The sequence below is a fragment of the Lepeophtheirus salmonis genome, chromosome 14 (assembly GCF_016086655.4).
Source record: "Lepeophtheirus salmonis chromosome 14, UVic_Lsal_1.4, whole genome shotgun sequence".
Classification (NCBI taxonomy): domain Eukaryota; kingdom Metazoa; phylum Arthropoda; class Copepoda; order Siphonostomatoida; family Caligidae; genus Lepeophtheirus; species Lepeophtheirus salmonis.
The window spans coordinates 31,032,003-31,056,707 of NC_052144.2; the positions used below are offsets into that span (position 1 = coordinate 31,032,003).

The 24,705-nt window shown below is 28.1% G+C and overlaps 1 protein-coding gene across 1 annotated transcript in view; it reads right to left on the bottom strand.

Annotated features, from left to right (window-relative positions):
• Positions 1 to 24,705, bottom strand: part of LOC121129234 (neurotrimin-like) — a 233,630-nt gene that overhangs the window by 35,574 nt on the left and 173,351 nt on the right. Inside the window, exon 2 of the mRNA XM_040724944.2 lies at positions 13,568 to 13,719. Within this exon, the coding sequence (XP_040580878.1) occupies positions 13,568 to 13,619 (52 nt within the window). The 5' untranslated portion in view covers positions 13,620 to 13,719. The remainder of the gene's footprint in view (positions 1 to 13,567; positions 13,720 to 24,705) is intronic.

Genomic DNA, 24,705 nt, shown 5'->3' on the forward strand with positions numbered 1-24,705 from the left:
AGAAATGTACAATGTACGTTCACTTCATTTCACATAAAGTAGGAGGTTCAATTCACATACATTTATTTTATAACACTATTAGTATTTTTAAAGGGAAAATAAGTACACATATTCATTGATTAAAAGTTGTATGAACAATTATACTCATAGATGTGTACTTTTACATGGATGTATGTATATGACATTTTTATTTGTTTAATGGATCAAATGACACATAATCCAAATCTGTTATCTTCTTTTCTAAACCTAATTCTAAAAAAATAATGCTCCTGAAAACGTCAGACATTTATTTTCTTTGATGCTTGAAAGAGAGTTAGTTTTCATTAATAATTTGCAAAAATATTAAATATTCACAGATAGTGTTGTATCAGTCATTTATTTGGTCAAATTTAGTCTTACAAACGGTATTTTAAGTACTTAGGACCGGTTTTTAAGACTGTCAGTTCTAGAACTGATTAAAAAAAGAAGTATTAAAGATGAGAACATAATCAACTACCAAACTTTTTAAGTTTTAGGACTGATATTCAGGACTAAACTTGACCAGACCGAGACAGAACCGGTTGTTACTTTACCCTTCAGTCCTAAATAAGAACTAACACAAGGCTAATTATAGTTTACTCAAACGTTACGAGAACCAAAGTCATTTTTAACAGCTGAAAGGCATATCTTTATTCTATATAATACATTTCTAAACCAACAAAAAGATTCAACTTTATTACACACAATAGTTATCATGTTTTGTATTTTTTTTAAACCAAAACGACAATTTTATGATGAATGAAAATATAGTTAATGGAGAAAAACAAAAAATAAGTGAATGATAATATGATGAGCTTAATAATTTGATCAATAGAGGATCTCAAGCTAATTGAGTCAAATAATATTTAGTAAAAATTTGATATTGTATATTAATATTTCCTATCAATGAAGAGGGAGTTGAATATTATATATTATATTAACCCAACCACCTTAATGATACGGTTAAATTTTAAACATTCGTATAGTTGATAAAAGGAGGTCTCCTATTCTTTGTTGGCAAAAATAACAATTTTTCTCTTTAGCAACCACCTGGGACTTGTTAGTAAAATTACAGAACGTTCCTAGTCTTTACATCAACCATTTTTGACATGCATCAGTTAATGGATTCTTCAAAATGACGTTTGACCTGTTCCATGCCTTATTTAATACAAAGTTTGTCGAATCTTCTTCTCGTATTAGATAATGGAAAAGGAACAAAAAAACCATAAAACCTGTGGTTAAACGATTTACTTTCTTGCCTGTTATGGATCCTGGGAATTCAAATATAACTAAATACGCAACTCCATTAAAATAACGCTTAAAATTAAATTAACAAGGTGAATTCTAAAAAAGGACAAAATATTGCATACATCATGAAGATCAACCATAGACTATCGTCATTTGTAAAAAAAGTTTTATTGTAAGCAATAAAATATTTTCAAGCTAACGGGCAAAATTTATCAGTATGTTCATTAGCTATGGAGAGAACCCAAATTTTTGGTAAATAAGTTTTGACAATACAAATGGAGTAATAGAATTCTTACATTACATTTTTGATAATTTAAAAAAATTCATAAAATGTACATATTTTAGGGAATTACTGGTTAATTAGTTTTGTGTACGATGATTTTAAATGGGTTATAAAAATGCTTCTCTGACAATGAGGCAGAGTAGCTAAATAACACCAATTTACATATTCTTTAGATGATACTTCGCTAGATCTTTAATTATTACTATTCAAGGTTAAAAGACCTTGAGCTATCACAAACATAAAAATCATTATATTGTTCAAAAAATAATTTTTAACTTAATTAGACATTTTTTATTCTACTTCATAATTGTTCTCTATCAAGTTAAAGTTGTTACAAAAAAAAAAATTTAAAAAAACATCCAAACAATTATTGCCTTATAGAAAAGGATTGTTACCTTTCCTCCAATAAGTTTTTTTTTAGTCAGGCAACGCCTGAGGGATACGGATAAAATAGTTATAAAGAGGATGGTCTTTCATATAGTACTCTCTGATTATAGACACAAACATTCTTTATATAGTTACACATTATGTTTATAATCCAGTTTTAACTGGGCGTCTATTATAATATTTTGGGAGAAAACTTTTATGTGTAATATGGGACTATATTGAGTTGACTTTACGGTCAAAAAAACCTTTTCTATATGGTTGATTCTGCATTAATGGCGTTATGTGAGTTTAACAGTTTATTTTCAAAAACAACTCATTTTTTGTTTAAGTTTTTTTTTTTTACATGTTTTGGGTTCTCTTAAAAATATACCCTAAGCTTTTCTTCCCTTATTTTTTTTTGTACATACATAGTTTAAAAGCTTCATATCAATTTATTTAATTAATTTTGTATCTCTTCTTATTTTTTATCTTCTTAGTTATAATTTTCCTTGCAGCAATTTAGTTTATCCATATTTTTCCTCTTTCCCTTAAGCCATCACTTACAATTTAAGAATTTCATAAAAATATTAAAAATTTCCATATTTTGATTGACTTTTCTACCAATATTAGTAATATCAATAAGTTCTTCTATTTTTTTACAAAATATCCCCATTCATTTATTTTACATATACCAGGTGTAGAAAAAGTACTGAGACAACCCTCTAAGTACTCATAATTGATCAGGATGATGTTGTACATTGAAAATTTTATTTTAGAATATTTTTTAATATAACAATACACATAAATTATGAATTTGGTCACTATCAGCCTCAAGGAAAGCCTCTAACCGCCTTTTGAACCCCTTACACACATTGGCAACGTAGACCTTTTTCGTGATTTTCCACTCCTTGTTGACGGAGGTCTTCTGGGCATCTATATTCGGGTAGTATAATTTGCAGTTTTTCTTCTCTATTTGCTAACAAGTAGAGTAATTCAGTGGATTCATATATGGGCTCTGAGGGAGCCAAAGGTTCTTGGGCAAGAAGTTCATTTTGCTACCCATCCGCTCTTGTACAATATTAGCAGTATGGGCCGGAGCCTTGTCCTGTTTAAATAGGTACTTAGCATTGTTTGAATTGTGTATGGTCTTGGTGATATATGGGACCACATTTTCCTTCAACACTATAAAGTAGTTGGCCTCGGGAAACCAAATTTGAGGCATTTTTTCTCCAGTTGATGCCACAGCCCAAACATCATCACAGACGCCGGAAGTTTGGTCTTGGTGACTGTCCTAATACTGCTGTCAGTCTTGAAATTGAGTTCATTTTGACGTTGAGACAGGTGTGGCCTCTTGATTCTTCTTAGCGACCTTCCTCCAGCCTTTCGGATGCCCTTGCACATAGTAGTCCAATGCATCTTCTTCTTTTTGGCTTATTCTAACATCTTCATCGTTAGGTTGACTTCAAAGGCCTCGAAGATGTCTTTTGGGATTCACTGTGGTGGGTCTTCCACTCTTGTGTTCTTCTTTAAGGCTGTCCCCATCAACCAAACGATTTCTGACCCGACAGAAAATACCCTTGCTGACTTTTAAGGCCTTCATGATATCCAAGGTTGGCCTCCTTCTGCAGATTAAATTTCTTATCATGGTTCTTCTTGCCTCCATCGAGACATAAACATAATTTTGATATACAAGATATACATCAAGCAAAGGATTTAAATCGAAGTTATTCAAAAATAATCGGAACTTTCAGATTTAATCAATGCCACCTATTCAAAACTGTTTTTTTAGAAAGTATAATTACTTTTTCTATACTCGGTATTCTTATATGCAAATACAAATCATGAATCTAAAATAAATATATTTGAAGTAAATTTGCAAAAACTTGCACCCGCCAATGAAATACAATAAATGATTAATGCAATTATCATCAAAACTATGAAAAAAGTAGTCTGTATAATTTTTAAAAGTCTATAGATAAAATTAAAGATTTGATATAAGGTAGTTCTTTTAAACGTTCAATATTTTCTCTGGGCTTATCCCTTATCCAGTTTTACCTTGTCACACCAGAACATTAACACTCCATTTTTATTGATTTGGAGAATGTGATGTACGTCCATATGCACTCTTGACCTCCTTACTTGCTGGAATGGAAGCCTTTAGGCTATTTTGTCTTGGACCATGTTAAAAGAGTACCGACTAAGGTCCCCACAGTACCAAAAGATCCTTAAAGCCGGGATAAGGAGATAATTATGTTCTTTACCCAGTGGGACAGTCAAGAAGGTAGTGGCACGTTTCTATGGATGTTGTGAATGTGTATTCAGAGCTGATGATGTTTTTAATGATTTAATGGTAAATTGATGTTTTAACATTGTTTGGTTTTTTAAAAAATTTAATCAAATCGAAAAAAAGTAACAGTAGCGTTTTACTTTTTTTTCTCAGTTTGCAAATGTTCAGATGAACCAAGCTTTAGTTTGCTCGTATAATAAGACATCAATATTTCACGTATAAATATTTTTAATACCTTTTTGCAAATCTTTAATATCCTATAATATATCAATAACTATGATTAACTCTGTCCAAATTTTTGCTATAATTAATGGTGCTCATATGGACATATCCTTGGTTAGTTAGAGATCAAATACTGTTTTTAATGTTAATTTTTTTTTGTCATTATAATAGGGGATTTATAACTACTTTCATAATATACTAAGTGTTTGCTATCATAGAAATGTATTGAATGAATCTTGTTTTTTCTTATCTTTTGTATGTGTAGAGACTCATAATACAACAACAACATGAAGTGTCATTGTTGTAAATGATGTTAGTTGGAAAGTAATCATTATCATCATTCAAACAATTGTTTTACCCATGGATTGTATGGTATTTTACTAATAAACATTTTGATTGTAAGAAGAATCAAAATGTAGAATAATGAATACTGTTTCTTGAAGTCAAACACATTTATACGGTCACGAACATATAATATGGGTGTCTAACTTTTTGCATAAGATGGATAAAATCATTAACACTTAAGCTAACATGTGCTAAAAAATAACTACAGGATGCGACATTGAAAATTGAACACTAGGTTATTGGCCAATTGAGAGGTTCTATTGCGTTTTTGAGAGACAGACGTTAAAAAGTGAGGAACGTTGAACATTTTATAACACTTTATAGACATTTCATTTGTTTATCTTTGTTAAGTTATCAAGAAGGTTGGGTCTGAACGTGATACTCGGGTAAAGGTCTGCACTCTACTTGATGCACCAAATAAAATCTGGAGGCTCACTTCCTCCCGTTAGTTTGGCATAACTTCCCGGATGACAATGTGATCCTGCAATAAGAGGGCGCTCCTTCTCTTATTGGCAAAGCTACTCAAAGATGGTTGATCCATAACATCAACTAGTAGGCAAAATAAATATGGGTGTATGATATTCACATTACACAATAAAACTTTGGACTACACCTTTTGGTCGTATGTAGTGTCTAGGACATGTATCGTTAGGTGCAAAAACTTCATGGCCATGAAAACCCCCGTCGACAAACATGGGGCTGGTATGTTAAAAAATTCATAAGAAAGACTTGCCAAGCCTTCAAGAGGCCATCGTGAACACCAGAAGGGGGGGGGTACATTGAAGATTAAAGGAGATAATATAGCGTGTCAGCTGGTGTCCAAATATTGTTTGTACAATTTTAGTGGTCGCAGCCGTTATATCTCTTTATACAATTTTACCTTGGGCTATTATTTTCCACCTATTAGTGCTGCATTATCTACAGTTTTTTATAGGGGTGAGTAGAGTCAATCTTGAATTATGTCTTATTTTTGAAATGTATAATCTTTGAAGTAATATTTGTATGTTAATTAATCTTCTTTTCACACTCAAAATTAAAATTTTTAAATCTTTGTCACTTTATCTGAATATATTGATTTGTGGCTAATTTAAGATTTCAAATGAGTTAATCGGTTACATATTTACAGTTTGAACTCAAAAAATAGCTGGGGTACAAGTTTGGACGAGCAAAAAAATTTAAATTTCGTTATCTCGAACACCACTTTGTGAAATTACATAAATCCTATTATGTCGCATTTAGAACATTTATTTATCTATGAATGCTCATTAGACTATTTGAAATATTTTTTTTTTTTCATTAAATCTTGTTAAATTATGCGTACCAATAAATATATCATTTTCTATTATTATTTATCGATAATCACTACTGCAACAACTAGTCACGCTCTCCTCTACATAAAGAAGATCAATTACCAAACAAAGGTAATGTGACTGCAATGCACCACAGCTAATCGGATAATCTGTCGTTTTTGGTGCATATACCTTCGGTCGGCGACTCAAGATACATATTGCTTCAGTAACAAAATAACATGTTATCTTTTGGTTTTCAAAAAACGTTGGATTCGTTTTGAATTGAAAAAAAGTTCCATATCGCACAAACGCAAATAAAAAATTGTAAAGTATATTTAAAAAATGAAAACTTTTTATCTCAGAAACCGATAAAAAGAATGATCATAGTAAAAATCATGTCTCTTTTTAAAAAGGTACCTCAATTTATGAACAAATACAAATTAATAATTATTTCTAAGGATATTTTATCAACAGATTGCGTTGGTTTTAGTCTTAAATAATATAAACCTTAAGATAGTTTTCTAAATTTATATTTTTTTTTATATGTAATATCTAACATAAATTTGGAAAAAAGAAAGAAAGAGAAACTGTAATTGAATAAGTTTTACTTTAAACTGAGAAATCAATTTATTTGATTGATTATCGAATTAAAATTAGAACTGAGCTTGATCAAAGCTATTTATGAGGTTGTTGAGCCAACTTTAAACATTGTTCAATTTTGTACAACCTTTGTCATTTTTATATTTTTATAAAAAGGAACAAATATTAATCAGCTGACCCAGACATTGTAACAAAAATAAAAAATAAGAACCACCCTAGTACATATATCAATATGCCACACAAAGTTTATTGAAGAATATTTTAAAGTCACGAAAAAAGCATATACACTCATTATAAAGTTAATGAGTATGAGGGTTGTGTACTTATATTAATTTGTAAACAAAACGACAGAAAGGGTCTTACAGTAAAATAGTACAATTTACTGAATCAAAATATTATTTAATATAATATAAAGGTGTAAGTTATTTACATAAAGAGCGATTTGAAATATATTCTTAACATCTACATTTTTTAAAAGCAATACTTTAAACAATAGCTAAATTCTGTTCCACCATCTTACTCATAACATATTTTTTTGGTTTGTAAAGTAGTATCCAATCTGAAATTTTAAGTCCATGACTATTACATTACATGTTAAAGTTCACAAATCAATTTCATAAGAACTTTCACATTGAATCGGTTCGTATGACCACATTTTTACTTAATTTAAAAAATATACATTGTTTATTATTATTTCTTCAAGTGAAGTAGAAAAAAAGTCAAAATCGGATAAATTTGCAACTGTGAAAACGTCAATCATTTTTTTATTTTTAGTATTATATTTTAAAGTCATATTTTTTATTTTTGATGGTTTGACGTTACACTGTTATATTATCGATTAAACAATTTTTGATGATGAATGATTATTATTAACTCATTTGAAGGAATAAAAGTGTGTTTCTTTTTGTTTACATGATCTCAAAAATTAAGTAAATATTATTATCAAAATTAACAACTTAAATTATTATTCGAGTAGTTTAAATGTAATTCTTTTTTGAATCAGATATATTTCTAGGAGAATAATAAATATTATATGACAAATTATGGTAGAGAAAAAGTTTAACAATATATTTGACATAAAATTTGTATGTATTTTTCAAAATGCATTAGAAAATAAGATTTAATTTTTTTTTCCTTTCACTTAGTTAAATAAATCAAAATTCATAAATTTGTTTGTTTTTATATAATCAGATAAGAGTTTATTTTTAAAGATTGAAACACGGTTGACAATAAACAATGTGTAACCATAGGATGAAATAAATATAAATATTTATTTTTATGGCAGTCAAAAAATAAATCTATTAAATTGAATTTTTTAAATATCTATTTTCATTAATTGTTAATTGTCTTCTTACATAAAATCAATCATAAACTTATTGTTACACCTTATTGGTCTGCTATGTTGTAAAATGCATCTGCTTAAACTAGTTTTAATAAGTGTTTAAATCTCTTCTTTTGAAAGCATGCATGGTTTGTTGCCTTCTTTGTGTTGTAACAAAAATGTGTTTTTTAAAAGCACAAGTTTAACTCATAATTCTATTTTAGCCTAATTAAGAAAGATAGCAAGTAGAATTTAATACAAAGTTGACATGAATCAGTCGACTTAAATAAATAAATAAATTATCTTTAGTAATTAATTTAGGCTTAATAATTTGGGTGAAGTAATATTTCAAATTACAGAGTTATGCACTTCGTCTGTTCTTCAAATGTATCTAATAACAACTAGTGCTTGCTGATAATAGGTTTAAATAGTCTATTAAATTTTTATTCAAATCATCCAAGGTTTTTATTTCTGTAATATTTACAGAAATATTATCAAATTCCAAATGAAAAATAACCATATGTTTATGAAAAATGATTTATTTTTTGGTTACAATTTTGCACGAATTCATAATATAAAAAGTAACTTGATAACCAAGGTACTTATGAATTCTGAGTCTCCATGTTCTATTTTTATTAAGTAACATATACATTTATAGGATTTGAAAAAAAGTGTATTGTTTTAAATTCACATTGACATGGCTGCAATAATGTTATATTTCAGGAAGTGTAATATGGTATTAATTGATGTTTCATTTTATAACTATAATTCGGATGCCTCTGATGGCCATTGGTGTATATTGATTTTTTTATGATCCAAGTCGCAGTCTTTTAAAATTATCATTTTTTAATATCAAATTAAACTTTCATATATATGATTTCTTTTCTCAATTCTTAGCCTTTAAAAATAATTTATGAATGATTTTTTAAATTTTGATGCCTTTTTCCAAAAGGGAATCAAAAAGTTTTTCAAACAGAAATCAAAACTATTTATCTAGGCAACTTTGAATATATACTAGGAATTATTATTTATCTAGAAAACCTTCAAATACTAATTTTATATTTATAAATATCTGGGAATAAAATTTCTAAAATCAATCACCTGAAATTCATGAATTCAAAAAGAAAGTTAATTGACCAGAAATTTATACCTTTGATAAATACTATTTAGTTTTTTTAAACTTCAATCTTCTTTTAATATTAATCTTTGCAGTAATAAAAAGTTTTAAAAGTAACTATAATAAAAGATTAAAATTTTACATTTTAACCTGCTGAGTCATATAAAAAAAATAAATGTATTTTACATATGTGTAGATTAAAGTGTATATCATTTAACATACTTTTGATTTTTTTTAAATAACATGTGTGTAAGCATATTTCGTCAAAAATTAAATAAATTAATATTTTAGTAGAAAGGGTAAAAGTCAATTTAAGAATGCTCTGAACGTAACTTTCTTCATTTTATATATAAATTAGTATTTGTAATGTATACTTTGGATATTATTGGAGTGATATCTCTATATATAAATTCATTTCCCAGATGGCATTCAGAATAATTATGGATGAAGGTGTACAATGCACATAGAAATGCAGTCAGAAAACCCCTTCCATAGTAAAATACAATGAATTCTTTTGAAATCGACCATATTTATGATAGGAATTAAAGCGCTCAATGTAAACAATTTCATAAACTATAACTTTTTGGGAACTTCAGCAATAAAAATGGTCTCCAGGCGTCCCTGAATGGTTGCATATACATTAATAAAGTAGCCCCTGTACCATCATCTTCTGTTGAGCATGAACCCAAAACAAAGGGTCCGCAGGATTTTATTTGGGAGAGGGGGGGCCTTTTTCAGAAAATATTCAAAACTAAACCTCAAATATTAATTTTTTTGGAAAAACAAAATTCAAAAATAAACAGTTATTTACAAATAATTAAATTTTTTTCAGAAGTAATTTTCAAATATTAAATTTTTTGGAAAAAAAATTAATAGTTATATACAATAAAATATTAAAAAAATAACTGCTGTTACCAAAAATTAAATTTTTGGAAAAATGTTTTAAAAATTGAATTTCAAATATAAATTTTTGTGAAAAAAATACAAAAATTAAATCATCAGGAGAAATTTTTTAAAAATTTATAGCTTTCAACAGAAAATTCTATTTTTTGGAAGAAATTTAATTAAATTTTAAATATTGCATTTTTGGAAAAAAAAACCTCCAATATTATGTTTTCTAGTAAAACGCCCAAATTGGTTAATTTGAGGGGGCAAAAGGCCGCCCAACCCACATCCTACGGATACCCCTGTACTACCTGATACCTTGATTGTTGGTAATTTTGGGGATCTGTAAACAATTGGGGACATTTTATCTCGAGTTGATCCCATATCATCGTTGAAGTTGGATTCATGATTCTGTATAAATAACAAATACCTTTTATTATGTCTTTGACGATAATGACTCGATGCTCTTATTGATTGAAAGCTGGATCAACAAGTTTTAGATCCGAAAAAAACAATGACTCACGATTCCAATGATCCTTAAATTCATTCAAGAGTCATCACCACTACTTCACACAAATTTTAATATAATTTGATAAATTGGATCTCTTAATATACTTTTGGGACCAATCCTGTGCAGTTTAAAAAATTATAAATAGAGTAGACCGGGTCATTGCATTATTTTTTATAAAATCAGTCATTGACTTGAAGATATATTATAGTTTTAGCGTCATTATTCTAGATATTTTGTTTTTGTTAGAACTGTTTCCGATCAGTCCTTGGTCTAAAGAATTCGAAACCAAAATGTTGAGGCATTAAAGGATTTGGTCAATTTTAAGTGGGCTGCCACTTATAATTCATTGAACTTTTAATAATATCTCATGCAATGGCACATGTTTATTATCATTTTCAAATACGACTAACATGAAAAATTACCTTGATTATTTATCAACACTATATTCATCCTCTGAACGTTGATTTGTTGAACTTAAATGACATGTTTTAGTATATATATGCACTACTTATTCAAGATAAATCAAGACATTTTATGAGCAAATCAGTGAAGCAAAACAAGGTTTTTGAAAGAAAAAGTTCTTATAATATATCTTAAAGACTTTTCCGACTACTCAGCACATTTAGAATAAATAGAAAATGGGAAAAATATATATACTGCAATAAATTTAAAAAGGTTAGAATATATTTAATATAATTCAAGGTTTATTAGATTATGAAAAACTTAAGATAAATGTGCACATTTAAGCAGATTAGATAAACAATCAAGTTTTTACTTTCATAGATTAATGTAGAACGATACATTATGACTTTTTTAATTAGACTAATGGTTACAAATCCTTTAGAAAAAGTTATTTATCATACTCTAATGCTAAAACTTTTGTGAATTCAACATACCATGCACTTATATAATTTTTAAATTATGTGGATGTTATGTTAAACTCTTTTAAGCTTGATTTGTAACCTAATGAGTAGTTGAGTTGAAACTGACTTTATGCTACATAAGTATCTAAAAAGTACATTAGACCTTTCATAATTGAAGTCAAATATAATTATTAACGGAAAACAAGATTTTCTCATTATTTTGGTAAATTAATTTACCGTACTTAGGTAAATGATATTTCTGAGGCTTAAAATTGACAAAACGTATTGGGTTTACATATTTTAACAATATGAGATATAAAGACGAGATATCGCCTTTCTTGAATCATTATTACCAGAATGTCTCCAAAAGGTATTTTTTGCAAGCAATTAGGGCATAAAGGCAACCATCTAACGCGCCAAAGAGTGTCTGTTTAAGGATAATGATCTGAGAGAATGCCTAGGAGTAGTCGTACGAGAAAATTGAAGCTGTAATCAAAGTTTTCAAAGAACATCGGTATCTGTTTATGACTGGGTATAACCATACACACCAATATTTTTTTAGCTGCACTGTGTAAAGACGCATACTAAATGCTAGCAGTGTATCTCTCAGGGCCCAAAAAATACTATTCCTGATGGCAAAGATACTAAAAAATGGAACTAGCGTGTCAGTTCCTGTTATTTTTGGTAATCTCTTCACATCCCCAATTCCTAAAAATGCATCTCACTGCATTAAATTATATAGTGGCAAGTAGAGTCCCGGTCTTACTGAATCCTACACCGAAATTTTGAAACCTTTTAGGATTCAGTCAATGAGAAGTGGGCAAAAGGCATAAAATTGTACAGCTGTTTAAAATTATAAAAATAAATTAACAAATAATGAAGCTTTCTCCATATACTTAGAAGCACATGAAATATTTGTTTGTTGTTAAAAGATATGGAGAAGTTACTTTTATACAATAAATATTTATAATAGTTTAAAAGTCTATTAGCCCATATCTCTCACAATTGTTGTTTTCAGATTTGCAGGAGAAGGAGTTCTTTTTGATCAGCAAGCATAAATTATGGTGAAAGTCTTTGCCGTTATCGCATCCACTTTAAAGTAATTTTCTGTTTTCATTGTAAGAACAATTATACAACTTGACGCTTTGAGACAAATGACTACCCCATCGGTAATAATACTCTTCACCATAGATAAAAGTGCAGGTCTCACTCGATTAAAAAATTAAAATAAATGGAACGAAGATTCTACAACTTCTTTGCAGAAAAAACATCCACAGTCCACTTTATTGGACTGCTGGATGTCGTAAACCAGCTCTGAAACCACTTGTGTGACCATTTAGTAAAAGGTTTGAGTGTATTTTTCTTAGGTTGATTGTTTCTTCTTCCATATTAAGATTCTTCAGGCGCTTTGCCTAGTTCAAACTTTGTGTTTTTTTTTGTGTCATGATTTTTTTCCTCCTGTAACCAATTTTTATAAGGATGGAAATTAGTGGCCTTGTTCTAGGAAACTAGCAGCATAGGTCGAGGAAGTAACCTCTGAATGAAAAATAAAATCGGTAATGTTTTCGGAGAATTTTTCCAGCTCCCCTGTTGCTCTTAGGTCAAGTTCTTTATAGTACTGACCGACACTTCAAAGGCATGGGTTATAGTTGAAAGGTTTATCAAGAACTAAAATAATGAGAGTACCAACGATCAATAATTACTCAAGGTCTTTATTACTTCAAAAAACTTCATTCGGTCCAGAAAATATTCAGTCCAAAAATCTATATTTGGTTGATCTTTCTAACGCGTATTTGATTATTTTTGCCCAAACCGCTTCGGTTTTCATGAGTGTTTAGAATTTTCCTTAATACTTATGTGCTGAATAAGCTCAGTATTCAGCTATTGTGACTGCAATTCTGAAACAGTATAATGTATGTGACCATAAGCAACAAAGTGTTTATCTCAAAGGATAAAGAAAAATATTTTTTTTTCTAGCAAACTATATAGATGTAAAACACAATTAAATACCATAAAATTCATAGGAAATACGCAATATATATGCAAAATAAACTTTATAATTTCAATAACTTTAGGGTTGTTCAAGCAAGGACCTTCAAAAATCCTTTCACATGCAATATTACACACCTTTGATAATAACTTTTTATTATTCAATCTTTTTTTTTAATAAATAAATTAGCAACTACGACAACATAATTTAAATGGATCTTACCTTGATGAAGTAAAAGAGTTATAATTGAGCTCCACCACATTATGTGATCCATTATTGTTCTTTGGTAAACAATTGTAATATCCACTTGTTTTATCTCCAAAAAGTGCCACTTCACCTTATTATTCTCTTTTAAAAATCATTCTGTAATATACCTTCAATAGAAAAAAAATATGTATAAAATAAAGTAGAACTTAATGTTTTATATAATTTATGTTTGTTTTTTTCTTCTCTTTCGAACATTTATTGAATAAATATAATTCCTACTTAAAATAATTACAAACTATCTAAGCAAATAAATGATTTTCAATTTATTAACATGAATACAAACATTACTTAAAAAGTATTAGCAATGATAGTTCTGAATCATATAACATCATTCCATGTATATTGGGGGAGGGGGGGTGGGGGTTGAGTAAAAATTTACACACTCGTATCATTAAAAATTATGAGATTATAAGTGACTAATTTGATTAACTCAGGTGCTATATAATATCTATAAAGTATCAGCTGTCAGCAAACTTTTTATTTTAAATGAGCTAAGAATGATATCAGAGAGGACACAAGACTCAAGATAACAGCTTTAATTATTGTGGTCATACTCAATCTGAAATTTCAGAGCGAATTAACTCATTACAAACAAATTAATCATTACATGTAACTATGGATTTTTTAGTCTATATCCAGCATTTATAAATTACTTTCACTTTATTGGTCGTTCTAATCACTTAGTTTTAGTATAGTATGGTTATAATAATATGGACCGAATGGATTTTACTTTGAAATTAAACTGTAGTGGTGTATATGTCCAATGTTTATACTATCATTATAAATATGTATTTTTATTTGTAATTAAAGAGAAAAATTTGGTTTGCAAGGAATGTAACTAATGTTACTAAAAATATAATCTCTCTTATTTAAAGTAATAGTTGTCCAAGACAAAAAATAAGAATAGAAGATCAAATAGTAAAAAGAGTCTTCTCCTTTATAGCAATTTGCAAAATAAAGAATAAGTATATATATAAATGAATATTATCTCTTAATTAGTAGAATACACTCTTCTTCGCATCCTTTGATAATGCTATTTAGTATACGTGTTGTAATCTTTCTATTTCACATCCTTTGATATATGGATTGTTGCTATGTATATTTATGATGAAGTCATTTCATTCTTCATATAATAATTATTATTGCGTTTTAATTCTTCTTCTTTTGTAGGTAACGATACTACATTATGTTGGATAAAAAGTAATTTGATATTTCCCGCCCCTTTTTTAAACAAAGTATCTTGTTCATTATTGTTCACGTCGGATCATTCGATAAAGGGTTCTAAATGTGTGACTGAATATAACAAACGCTTTTTTGGACAGTATTGCACTTGACTAGTTCGGTAGTGAATTATCGTGTGTCGAGCATTGAGGTCTCAATTGAAAGAAATTCGGTATATTATACATTTTAACTACCTGAAAGAGAAAAACGCTACGAAAGCGACCAAGGAAATTTGTGATATTTACAGGGAGATACTCTTTAGTTTCGTGTTACACAGCAGGGGCTCAAACAAATCGACCGTTGAAAGCTAGTGATCGAATTATTAGTGTATAGGAGACAACAAGACATCAACCAGTCAATGTCAGGACACACACATCTTTGATGATGCGCCAGAAGCTCTGGGAGTTTGGATGGGAAGTTCTTATGCATCCAACCGAAGTGACTACCACCTGTTTCAGTCTATGGGTGTCGCGCATTGGAGTACAAATTCGGCCTCAATAGAGGCCTGCGAAATTTTTTTGTCCGAGTTTTTTACCAATAGGGACAAGGCCTTCTACGAGAAGGTCATAATGAAGTTGGATTCTATTGCAAACACGTTATTGAACAGAACAGGGCTTACTGGGTTTAAGTCGGATAATTGTAACACAGCCAATCAAACATTGAAATTAAGCGAAAATTACGAAATTACTCTTTCCCAAACTTAAATATTATAATATAAAAAATAAAAGTATAAATCATTTACCAGGGCGCTGCATTACTCGAGAGTTAGATCGAATCGAGAGTGTTACTCAATTCAAAATTACGCTGCCAAAAGAAAAGGCAAATATTTTGTAAAGTATAAGGTGTAAATATTCAATTTTAATTAAAAATGTTATTTGTTATATTTGATATGTCTATATATTCATTTTTAGTCATTTTAATTCATTTTTTCTATTGTATTTTTTTTCTGTTTGAAATGTGGTGGTCAATAAATCAAACTATCTTCTGTAGGGGTAAGTAATGTGATTTAGAAGAATATATTGTTTTCATTGGAAATATCATTCTGTTGACAAAATTATATTAAAGTTTCAAAGATATTCCAATTTAGTTGAAAAAAGTATTTGAACATGAAATTTCCTGATAGCATTACTAAATATAACAATGTCATAGGGGGAGTTGATCTCTTGGATCCAATAAAAGTTGTCTATGAAGGGATAATTAGACGAAGAAAAGGCTTACATATATCCCATTTATAACAAATCGGTAGTGTTTCTGCTGTTCAAAGCTGGCGGTTCATGAAACCTAGAACATAGGTATGACTGAAGGTCTATGATTTCTCTGTCAAATTGACGACCTATATTTATAGCAGCATACGAGGGCATCTTCATTTGTAAAAAGAATTGTAAGTATTATAAAAAAGAATGAACTAAAATCATCAATTCTATTAAAAAAAAGTATATTTCTCAAAAAAAAATACAGATCCTAAAAGTCCATGACTATGTTCTTGGTTGTTTCTATCATCTTTTGCATGGGGTACGTCCATGAGAAGAAGTATATTATCACTTTCGATACTTTAGTGATGATACAACGGTTTCTTAATATTCTTTGCATGGTTGTTGAAGTGTACTACTTTATCTTGTGAGTGGTCTTTGATTTCTTTTTTCTTTATCCTCGACAACAGATCCTTCCTCTATTCCTCTTTTAACTAACTAAATGAGTAGAAGAGACTTCTTGGAATTTTTTTTTTTTTTCATATCCTCTTTTTCACACTTTGAATCATTCATGAATACTTTTAAATAATTTTCTCTCTTAGAAGCCACTTTCCCTAAAGGTTACCAAATGGGTTCCTTTAAATGATGAGATTGATCTTCGATGACAGTAGCTAAAGTTTCAAAATCATTTTCTGATCCACTTCCAACATTGGGAGTGTGATCACTTTGTACTTCATATCCCAGAAATATTCCCAACTCTCTCAAATAACTATAATGGTTAAAGTGGTAGGACGACTGTTTATTTTATTAAAAAGAATGGCTGAGAATTTGAAGCATTGAAAAGAGGGATGGCAATTGCAAAAAAAACCGCAATCTGTACAGATAACCTCAGTACAATCTTTGGGATAATTGAAAGCGGCCACCCTATAGCCCAGATGTGAATACTCTTGATCATTCATTTTAGGCAGATGTTGAGATGAAGGCATGTATGCATCGTCGTGAAAGTGTAGAATCAATCCAAGAAAGCCATGTACTAGGCTTGGATTGAAATGGATCCAAATTACATTCAAAAATCTAGTATCTCTTTCTGTAAGAGGATTACTACCATTGTATCAGCCGTTGGTAACAGAATTGAATAGAAAATATCTGATTTAATTGAAAAAGCTTCCTACAAAAATAATATTTTTACAACATAAATTATAGGAAATAAGCATTTTAGACTTAAATACTAACTGTGAATTTTTTTATTTCCCACGTGAAATAATTCGTTTTTCATATTGTTTAAAACGACTTGGGACGCTTATATATTTTTTGTATAAATATCGATTTAATCTTTAAAAAAAATTGGGTAATAAATTCTTAGAAATATTTTGCTACAAAAATTGTGGCATTTGATTGATTGTGTAGTTTGTTTTAGGATAATAATTGTATTAATTTAAAGAAAAAAAATTAGGTGAAAATCTTCAAAGTACTTTGTGTAGGAAGATCTTTTCACTTTCTTGTTGGATGTAAGTTAAATAAGATACAACAGGATCGGAAAAACACAGCATTCAAGAAAAAAAAAAGAAGATATTTGCTTGATGGTTTGAACTTTTTCCAGAATTAACATTTAGTCTGTAGTCAAAAATACCCGGGTTCTTAATATATCTTATTGAATCAGACTTGAAAAAAAATATTATGGGGCTTGACTTTTGAAACCAATTAAAAGTATAAATTGGATCGATGTCTAAATAGAAGATGAAATAACATCGCCAGTATTTAAAAAAAAAAGGGGATCTTGTTTCGATTCACGTTCACTCCCAGAGAAGGAAATATATATTATGTATCTATATTGATAATTATTAGGACAGATGAAGTATTTGTAATACTAAATTCTTTACTGATATTTGATCAATGCAACTTCATCTGACCAATTAAAGGAAAATAATATTTAAAAAAGCTGAATTGTAACATGGTAACCATAACAATTATAAATTTTTCGAAAGGAGCAGATTAAATAAAATAAAGTTTTATTAGATTAGATACAAGGGACTTCATTCATAAATGAAATACATCTAAATTCCACTGTATATCAAGCAAGGACAGAAGCAGAAATTATTCCCATATCGATCCTCAATTTTACTTTGAGACCAATAAAAACTTACGCTTATTATTCTCCAACAAATCCTATTTTTTTCTGTTTTCATCATGAGAATACACATTACTAATGACGCTATTATTTGATGTTCTCTCTTAAATAATTTAAGAAAAATAATAAATTATAATGCAAGAAAATGCTTAGAATTTATATCTCTATTTATTTAATTTCCTACAATTTATTTAATATATACATATATTGTAGTATTTTTGTACTCATTTAATTTGATTCCTTAGCCAAAAGAATGCTGAAAAAATACCTTGGCTCCTTCATTTTACATGTTTAATATATACCATATACTTTTGTATTGTACATACATAAAAATTCTTTAAATTAATGTTGACGAAAGAATAAGTTGACAATGTGGTTGGATAAATGTCTTTACATTACAAATATATTCATTAATAAATATATGTGTTAAAAAAATATTATTCCACACAAAACAGGGAACAAACTTTTAAAGAAGTTTGTTTGTGTCTGAGAGAAAGGAGAGTTGTGCAACATCCCGACATTTTTTTAAATCTAAAGTGATTGAAGTTTACTACTGATGATGAATTATAAAATTCCTAATAATGACATTAAAACTAAACACATTTAAAATGGTAATATACTAAATTGCTTGCTTTAGGGGGTGGGCCTGATTGGGGCGACTATAATAATACTAATAGCTTAACATTGATATTGTCGAAAAAATAAACCATTACTAAAAGAAGCATAACCCACCCTGGTAAGGACAGTGAAATTTATTGAACTCTTTCTTGGGGTTTTTTTTATTAGGTGAAAAAGTACGGATACTAATTTTGTTACCGTATTAGTTATTAAAATATTGGTATTGTGACAAACTAATCTCTACTGAGTAGGACAAAAGTTTAACAATAACTGGATGATCTCATTGGTTGATTTATCAAATGTAATATACCCATATAATGCGATAGTAGGACTATCTTTGTCTTGGTGAGTTCCATCTAAGAAACTTCAAAGATTTTCAAAATCTCATCGAAAACAATATTTCAAGAGAAAAAGTTATTATAACTTTGGACAACTGAGAAAGTTATTGAGCACTTATCAAATTGACAAAATTATATTTATTAATTAAACATTTAAACTTGAAGTTTACCATATCATGTGACTTTACAGTAAAATATTCACCAAAAGTGCTTAACATTATTTATATATTTTTAAACGTATTGTAGGAATTATTTCATAAAAGTATATTCAGCATGATATCAGGGCATTGTTTTAAGTTTGTATATGTAGAGACATAGGGACATTTAAAGCAAATAAAGGACATTTTTAAAATAAGTTATACATGAATGTGAGAGCCTTTGAATATAAAATATTTTCTAAGTAACATTCACAAGAAGAGTATTTGAAGCTCATTTGTAAACCGATCTTTGATTAATATTTTTATGTAAATTTGACAAATTATATTTAAATAAAGGATTAAATAGAAAATCGATTCTTCGATTTTATAAGATTAATTAGGAAAGATCATGATCATCTTTGATGCTGCAGGACACATATAACAATTATTTTTTCAATTATTATCATAATGCACACTAAATAAACATTAGCACATTATGCTTTAGATATAAAAATCAAATTACAGTAAATGATCTAGAAATGTTCAAGAATAAGATTTTTTAAATTCTTTTGTATGTATTTAAATAAATAAGCAATTTTTTTTTAGAAAAGGCAAGCTTTCTAAATTCTAACTGAATAATGGAATTATGCCAATTTATCGACTTTTGATGATTCTTGAAGGCCTATATATTACATATTTCAGTGAAGTTCCTTAGCGAAACGGAATAAGTATTTGCTTAAAATGAAATAAACTAAGGTCGATTAAGTGACAAGTTCCAAATATAAAAATGTTTACAATTGTATAGAACTATGATTGATATGACAATTTGTGTACAATTCAAAAAAACATATAAGTCTTTGGAAGGAAAAAAAAATGGCTTTTGATCAAATTATAACCTTTTATTTTTTAACAACAATATGTGTATGCCAATTTTACGCATGTACATAAAAATTGATAACTGAATATTTTTTGGATTTTGAGTTTTTACATATATAGGTATCAAAAATTATAAAAAGAGTTTGAAGCTGAAAAATCTTATGAAGAAGTATTTTTGTATATCAACATTTAAAAAAAACTGGAACATATCTTAACACATTGTCAACTTAATTTTTTAAGACCTTGTTTTATAGTGGTTGATATTCTCGGGGTTGAGGAAAATATTTAGTAACCCTCTTAAAACTTTAAAGAATTGGGGCTGTTGATAAAGGTAGACTACATCTTCAATACATATGAATAAACCTATAAAAAAGGAAGATGAAAGATAAAGTGTTTTTTTTTCTGTAAAATAAAAGTGAAAACTCCGTCTCATCTATTCTACGAATATCCAAGAGCAAAGCATATGCGAATCTAACATTACATTGAATTAAGGTACAAGGATGAGTTAATTTTGACATTATCAGTTCATAGAGAGTATTATAAAGTAAAACAGTTTGTGACAAAGTCTTTCTTAGCCATCTATGCAGCATGTACATATTTGATTATTTTATATCAATGATATTAGACAGACTCCTTCAGAATTTAGAGCTCTAAAGCTCAAACTTGACCAAAAGGGCAAGAAATTATTCTTATATTTTGAAGTTGTTGATAATAAATAACTTTGTCTATAGTTCACCTAACCAGATTTCTTTTTTATGTAAATTATACAAATACCATTTAAATGCAAAGGAAAATAGACTAGTTTGAGTGAGGGCATCACAATTCTATTAATATCATCTATAAGCAGTGATCAAAATAGCGTGTATTTGGACTTCTTAAAAAAAGAAACCGAAGTTCAACATGATATCCCTACTCATTTGGATATTGTTTTAAAGGAGAGGAGTTGAACTATTATGACGTTTCATTAGATATGCTACAATCAGCTGTGACGAGAGATGATGGGGAGATTTAAAAAAAAACAAGTATATTAAAAATAATGGCTCCAATGTTGTTCTTTAATTATATTCTGAGCCCAACATGGACTTAGAATTATATCTCTGCAACAAATTAACATGGTTACTCTCCGCCATTTATATACACACATGAATATTCATGCAGGGTTGGAATGAAAATTGAATGTATTGGAAGAGAAAGATTACTAAACTGGAGTTCAAAAATAATGACAAAAGGCTTAGGAAAAAAATCCATTCTTCACCTTCCACATTTAAAAAAAATAAACAGGCAATCTAAAAAATATGCATAACTCATCATTATTTAATTATATATGTGTCGAACGAAACAAAGTACTTGTTTGAGGAACCTGTGACTCTATATATTTATGATCTTTTAAATCTAAAATTAAAATATTGGATGGAAGGGATCATAATATTCTCAAGGGGTTAAGCCATATTGTCATCATTTATTTAGAATAGAGTTTTAAAAAGTTCAATATTATCATAAAAAAATGTTTTCTACAACAAATTTTCCCACAATAATTTATTTAATAATAAAGGTATGATGTATTTTTGTATAATAGGTGTTTGTAATTATTTTATAATAAAAATATTTATATATATTTGGTTTTTTTACCTTTATAATAGTTTAACACTATAGTTAGACAATATTATAATCATTTCATGTAGTATTTTTAAACAATTTTCAGCAAAGATAGGCGAGAGTGCTTACTACAGAAGGATTAATCAAAATTACAATTTCTTCCAAAATTATTTATATTTTTTTGTATGTTGTGCAATTTTTCAATATACATTATTCGCACATATTAGAGAAAAATATTCAACTTATAATTTAAAAAAAGTTGTATTTGAAAATATACATCTCCATGGGTTTTTGTTCCATTTTGTATTTTGTAAGTATTCCCATTTTTTATGAGGGTATAATAGCAAATAGTCAACATTATCATCATTTTTTTCTGATTTGAATGCAAATTTCATTACATTCTGCTCCGTAAAGGAAGATCGAGGGAGACGAAGGAAGATACTTCTAAATTGATCCTCTATTTCTAGACATGTTTGAATTCGGATTCCCAATCCAAAAGGGACAACAGGAGGAGAATTAATCACAGAAAAACTAACAAATCTCATTACAGGAGTAGAGTGGACTCCTTCTCCTGGAATGATATACCTTGATCGAAACAACAAATCAATTCATTCACGATAAGTATATAATTTCAATATATCAGACTGGGATCATTTAAAAAATAGAAAATAGAATGAAATCCTTGAAATTTTAAAAAATTCTATATTTAATATTTTTCTATAATATAAGCTATAATATTTCTTAACACAATGTATTATGAATAAGTAATAAATGTTTAAAGAAAAGTGTGGGTTTTTTTTCAACCTAAAAATGGAAATATATCGAGTACAGAAAAAGATACACAATCAATAAAACACACTTTTACATATGTTTTATTTATTACAATTATTGAGTTTGAAATCACAATAGATACCTATTGAATGAATAACACAAGTCAACAAAATTTTACTTTATCTAAAATCTTTTAAATAACTTATTTAATTTTAGTAGTACTTGGCTAGCTGATAACAAATCTTTAATTAGTTTTTTTGTAAAAAAAATCTATTTTTTGAGAATGATCGATGATAAATTTTTATGTATTTTAATTTTTTTATAAGTTTATTCTATCTTTTGCTTTATAAGAAAAAATTTAATAATTGAGATTTTTTTTTTTTGTTGATTTCAAATATTTGTTTTTATGTGATATTTTATCCCAAAAAATTGTTTGAAGTATGAATAATAATGTTTTGGTAATCAAATTAGCATTTGATTCTAACAGCTCTAGATAAAGTACAATATTTATTTGATTTTTTTAAAGCTGAAATTAAATGATGTTGTGGAATGATTTTTTTTTAACAGAACAATATATATTCAAATATTTTTGGCAAACAATGGAATTTTATATATTTTAACTTTTATGTAGATCATTGATTTTTTTCCTACAAAAATGGAAAAAATATAGAAAATTTGCAAATTCATAAATTAAATTTATAAAGGTTTGGTGTTAAAAGGATGCGTTACTGATCTCAAAGGGATGTTTTTATAGAAATTGTAATGTTATTCTGCATAATTTTATGAAAATCTAATTTAAATCAAAAAAATATAAACCCTTATATGAACTCAATTAAACATGTAATACATACTTATACATTACAAAATTATACAAAATGTTTAACATAGATATTATGGAACTATGATTACATAATTCTACTTTGCCCTTTACAAAATGCTCCACCAAAAATTGACCTATTATATAATAAATGATTATATACTAATCGAATTAAATATAATTTGAATATAATTGTTGAAGAGTAAATTATATTATATTCTTTTATAAACTGTTCATTATAAGAATTACATCATTTCACACTTATTTCTACAACATAAAAAAAACATTGCAAGTTAACCAAAAACTGGAAAATGTACCTTAAATCAATTAACAACCATTTTTACAACAATATAATTATAATATTTTTGTTATTGAATATTTTAAACAATGCAAAATCCAAGTGTATGTGCACTATGCATATGAGGTCATCTTTTGAGGGCTTGTAAGTTGGAAAATGTGAAATGATTGACAGTTTTTTTTATGTATATGTGGGATTATATGAGGATTATGAGATTAGAAATGTCTAAAAAAGAGTATCCGGTATGTCGATAATTCTCACCGATAAGAATGAAAAAAAAGATGAGTTATGTAATTATTGATTATGTTTCTTACACAGGAAAAAAAACCAATTTAACATCAGATGGTTTTTTTGTTATGTGAAAGAAGACTTTCTTTTGTTTGATTAATTGAAGAAATAAAGAATAATTCGTTTTAAAAATGATATTGATTTTATAAACGTACATATACTTTTACAGGGGAAACTGCATTAAGTAACCTTCGGGAAATATTTATTTACTCGTGAAATTTGTTATCTATAGTGCATTTTTTAATATTTTACATTATAACTTTTAGAATGTTATTGTTAAAAGAATTGACAAAGTGTTGTTTATCATGCTGTTTAAAAGCTGCTTCAAGGACAGATCCAACAATTTTTTTAGTGGTAGTGCTGTTTGTTTTTCTCCTTCACTTCCTACAAGATACATATACTAATCGTCAATGCCACTTTCTGAGGCGATACCTTCGTCAATCTTGGTTCAAGGAATCTTTGCCTAAAAAAGCAATGGATATATTTTATCATAATTTATGCTACAAAACTATATTATTATATTTTCCATTCATGTAACTCCAATTTTGAAACATAATATGTTTAATTGTTTGCCCCGAACTTCTATAACTAAGTTTTTATTCATCAAAAATAATTTATTCATTTCATTATGAGGAATGAAGATGCTTCAAAAGTTGGCTCAAATCGCTATAGGAACCGTTGTACCAAAAATAATGACAACATCCCAATAAATACATAAATTATAATCATCAAAAATGTCAAATAAAGATTCAATTATTTCCTAATGAATACATTAAGATTGCAATTCGGAGCAAATAATTAACTACCTTCATAAT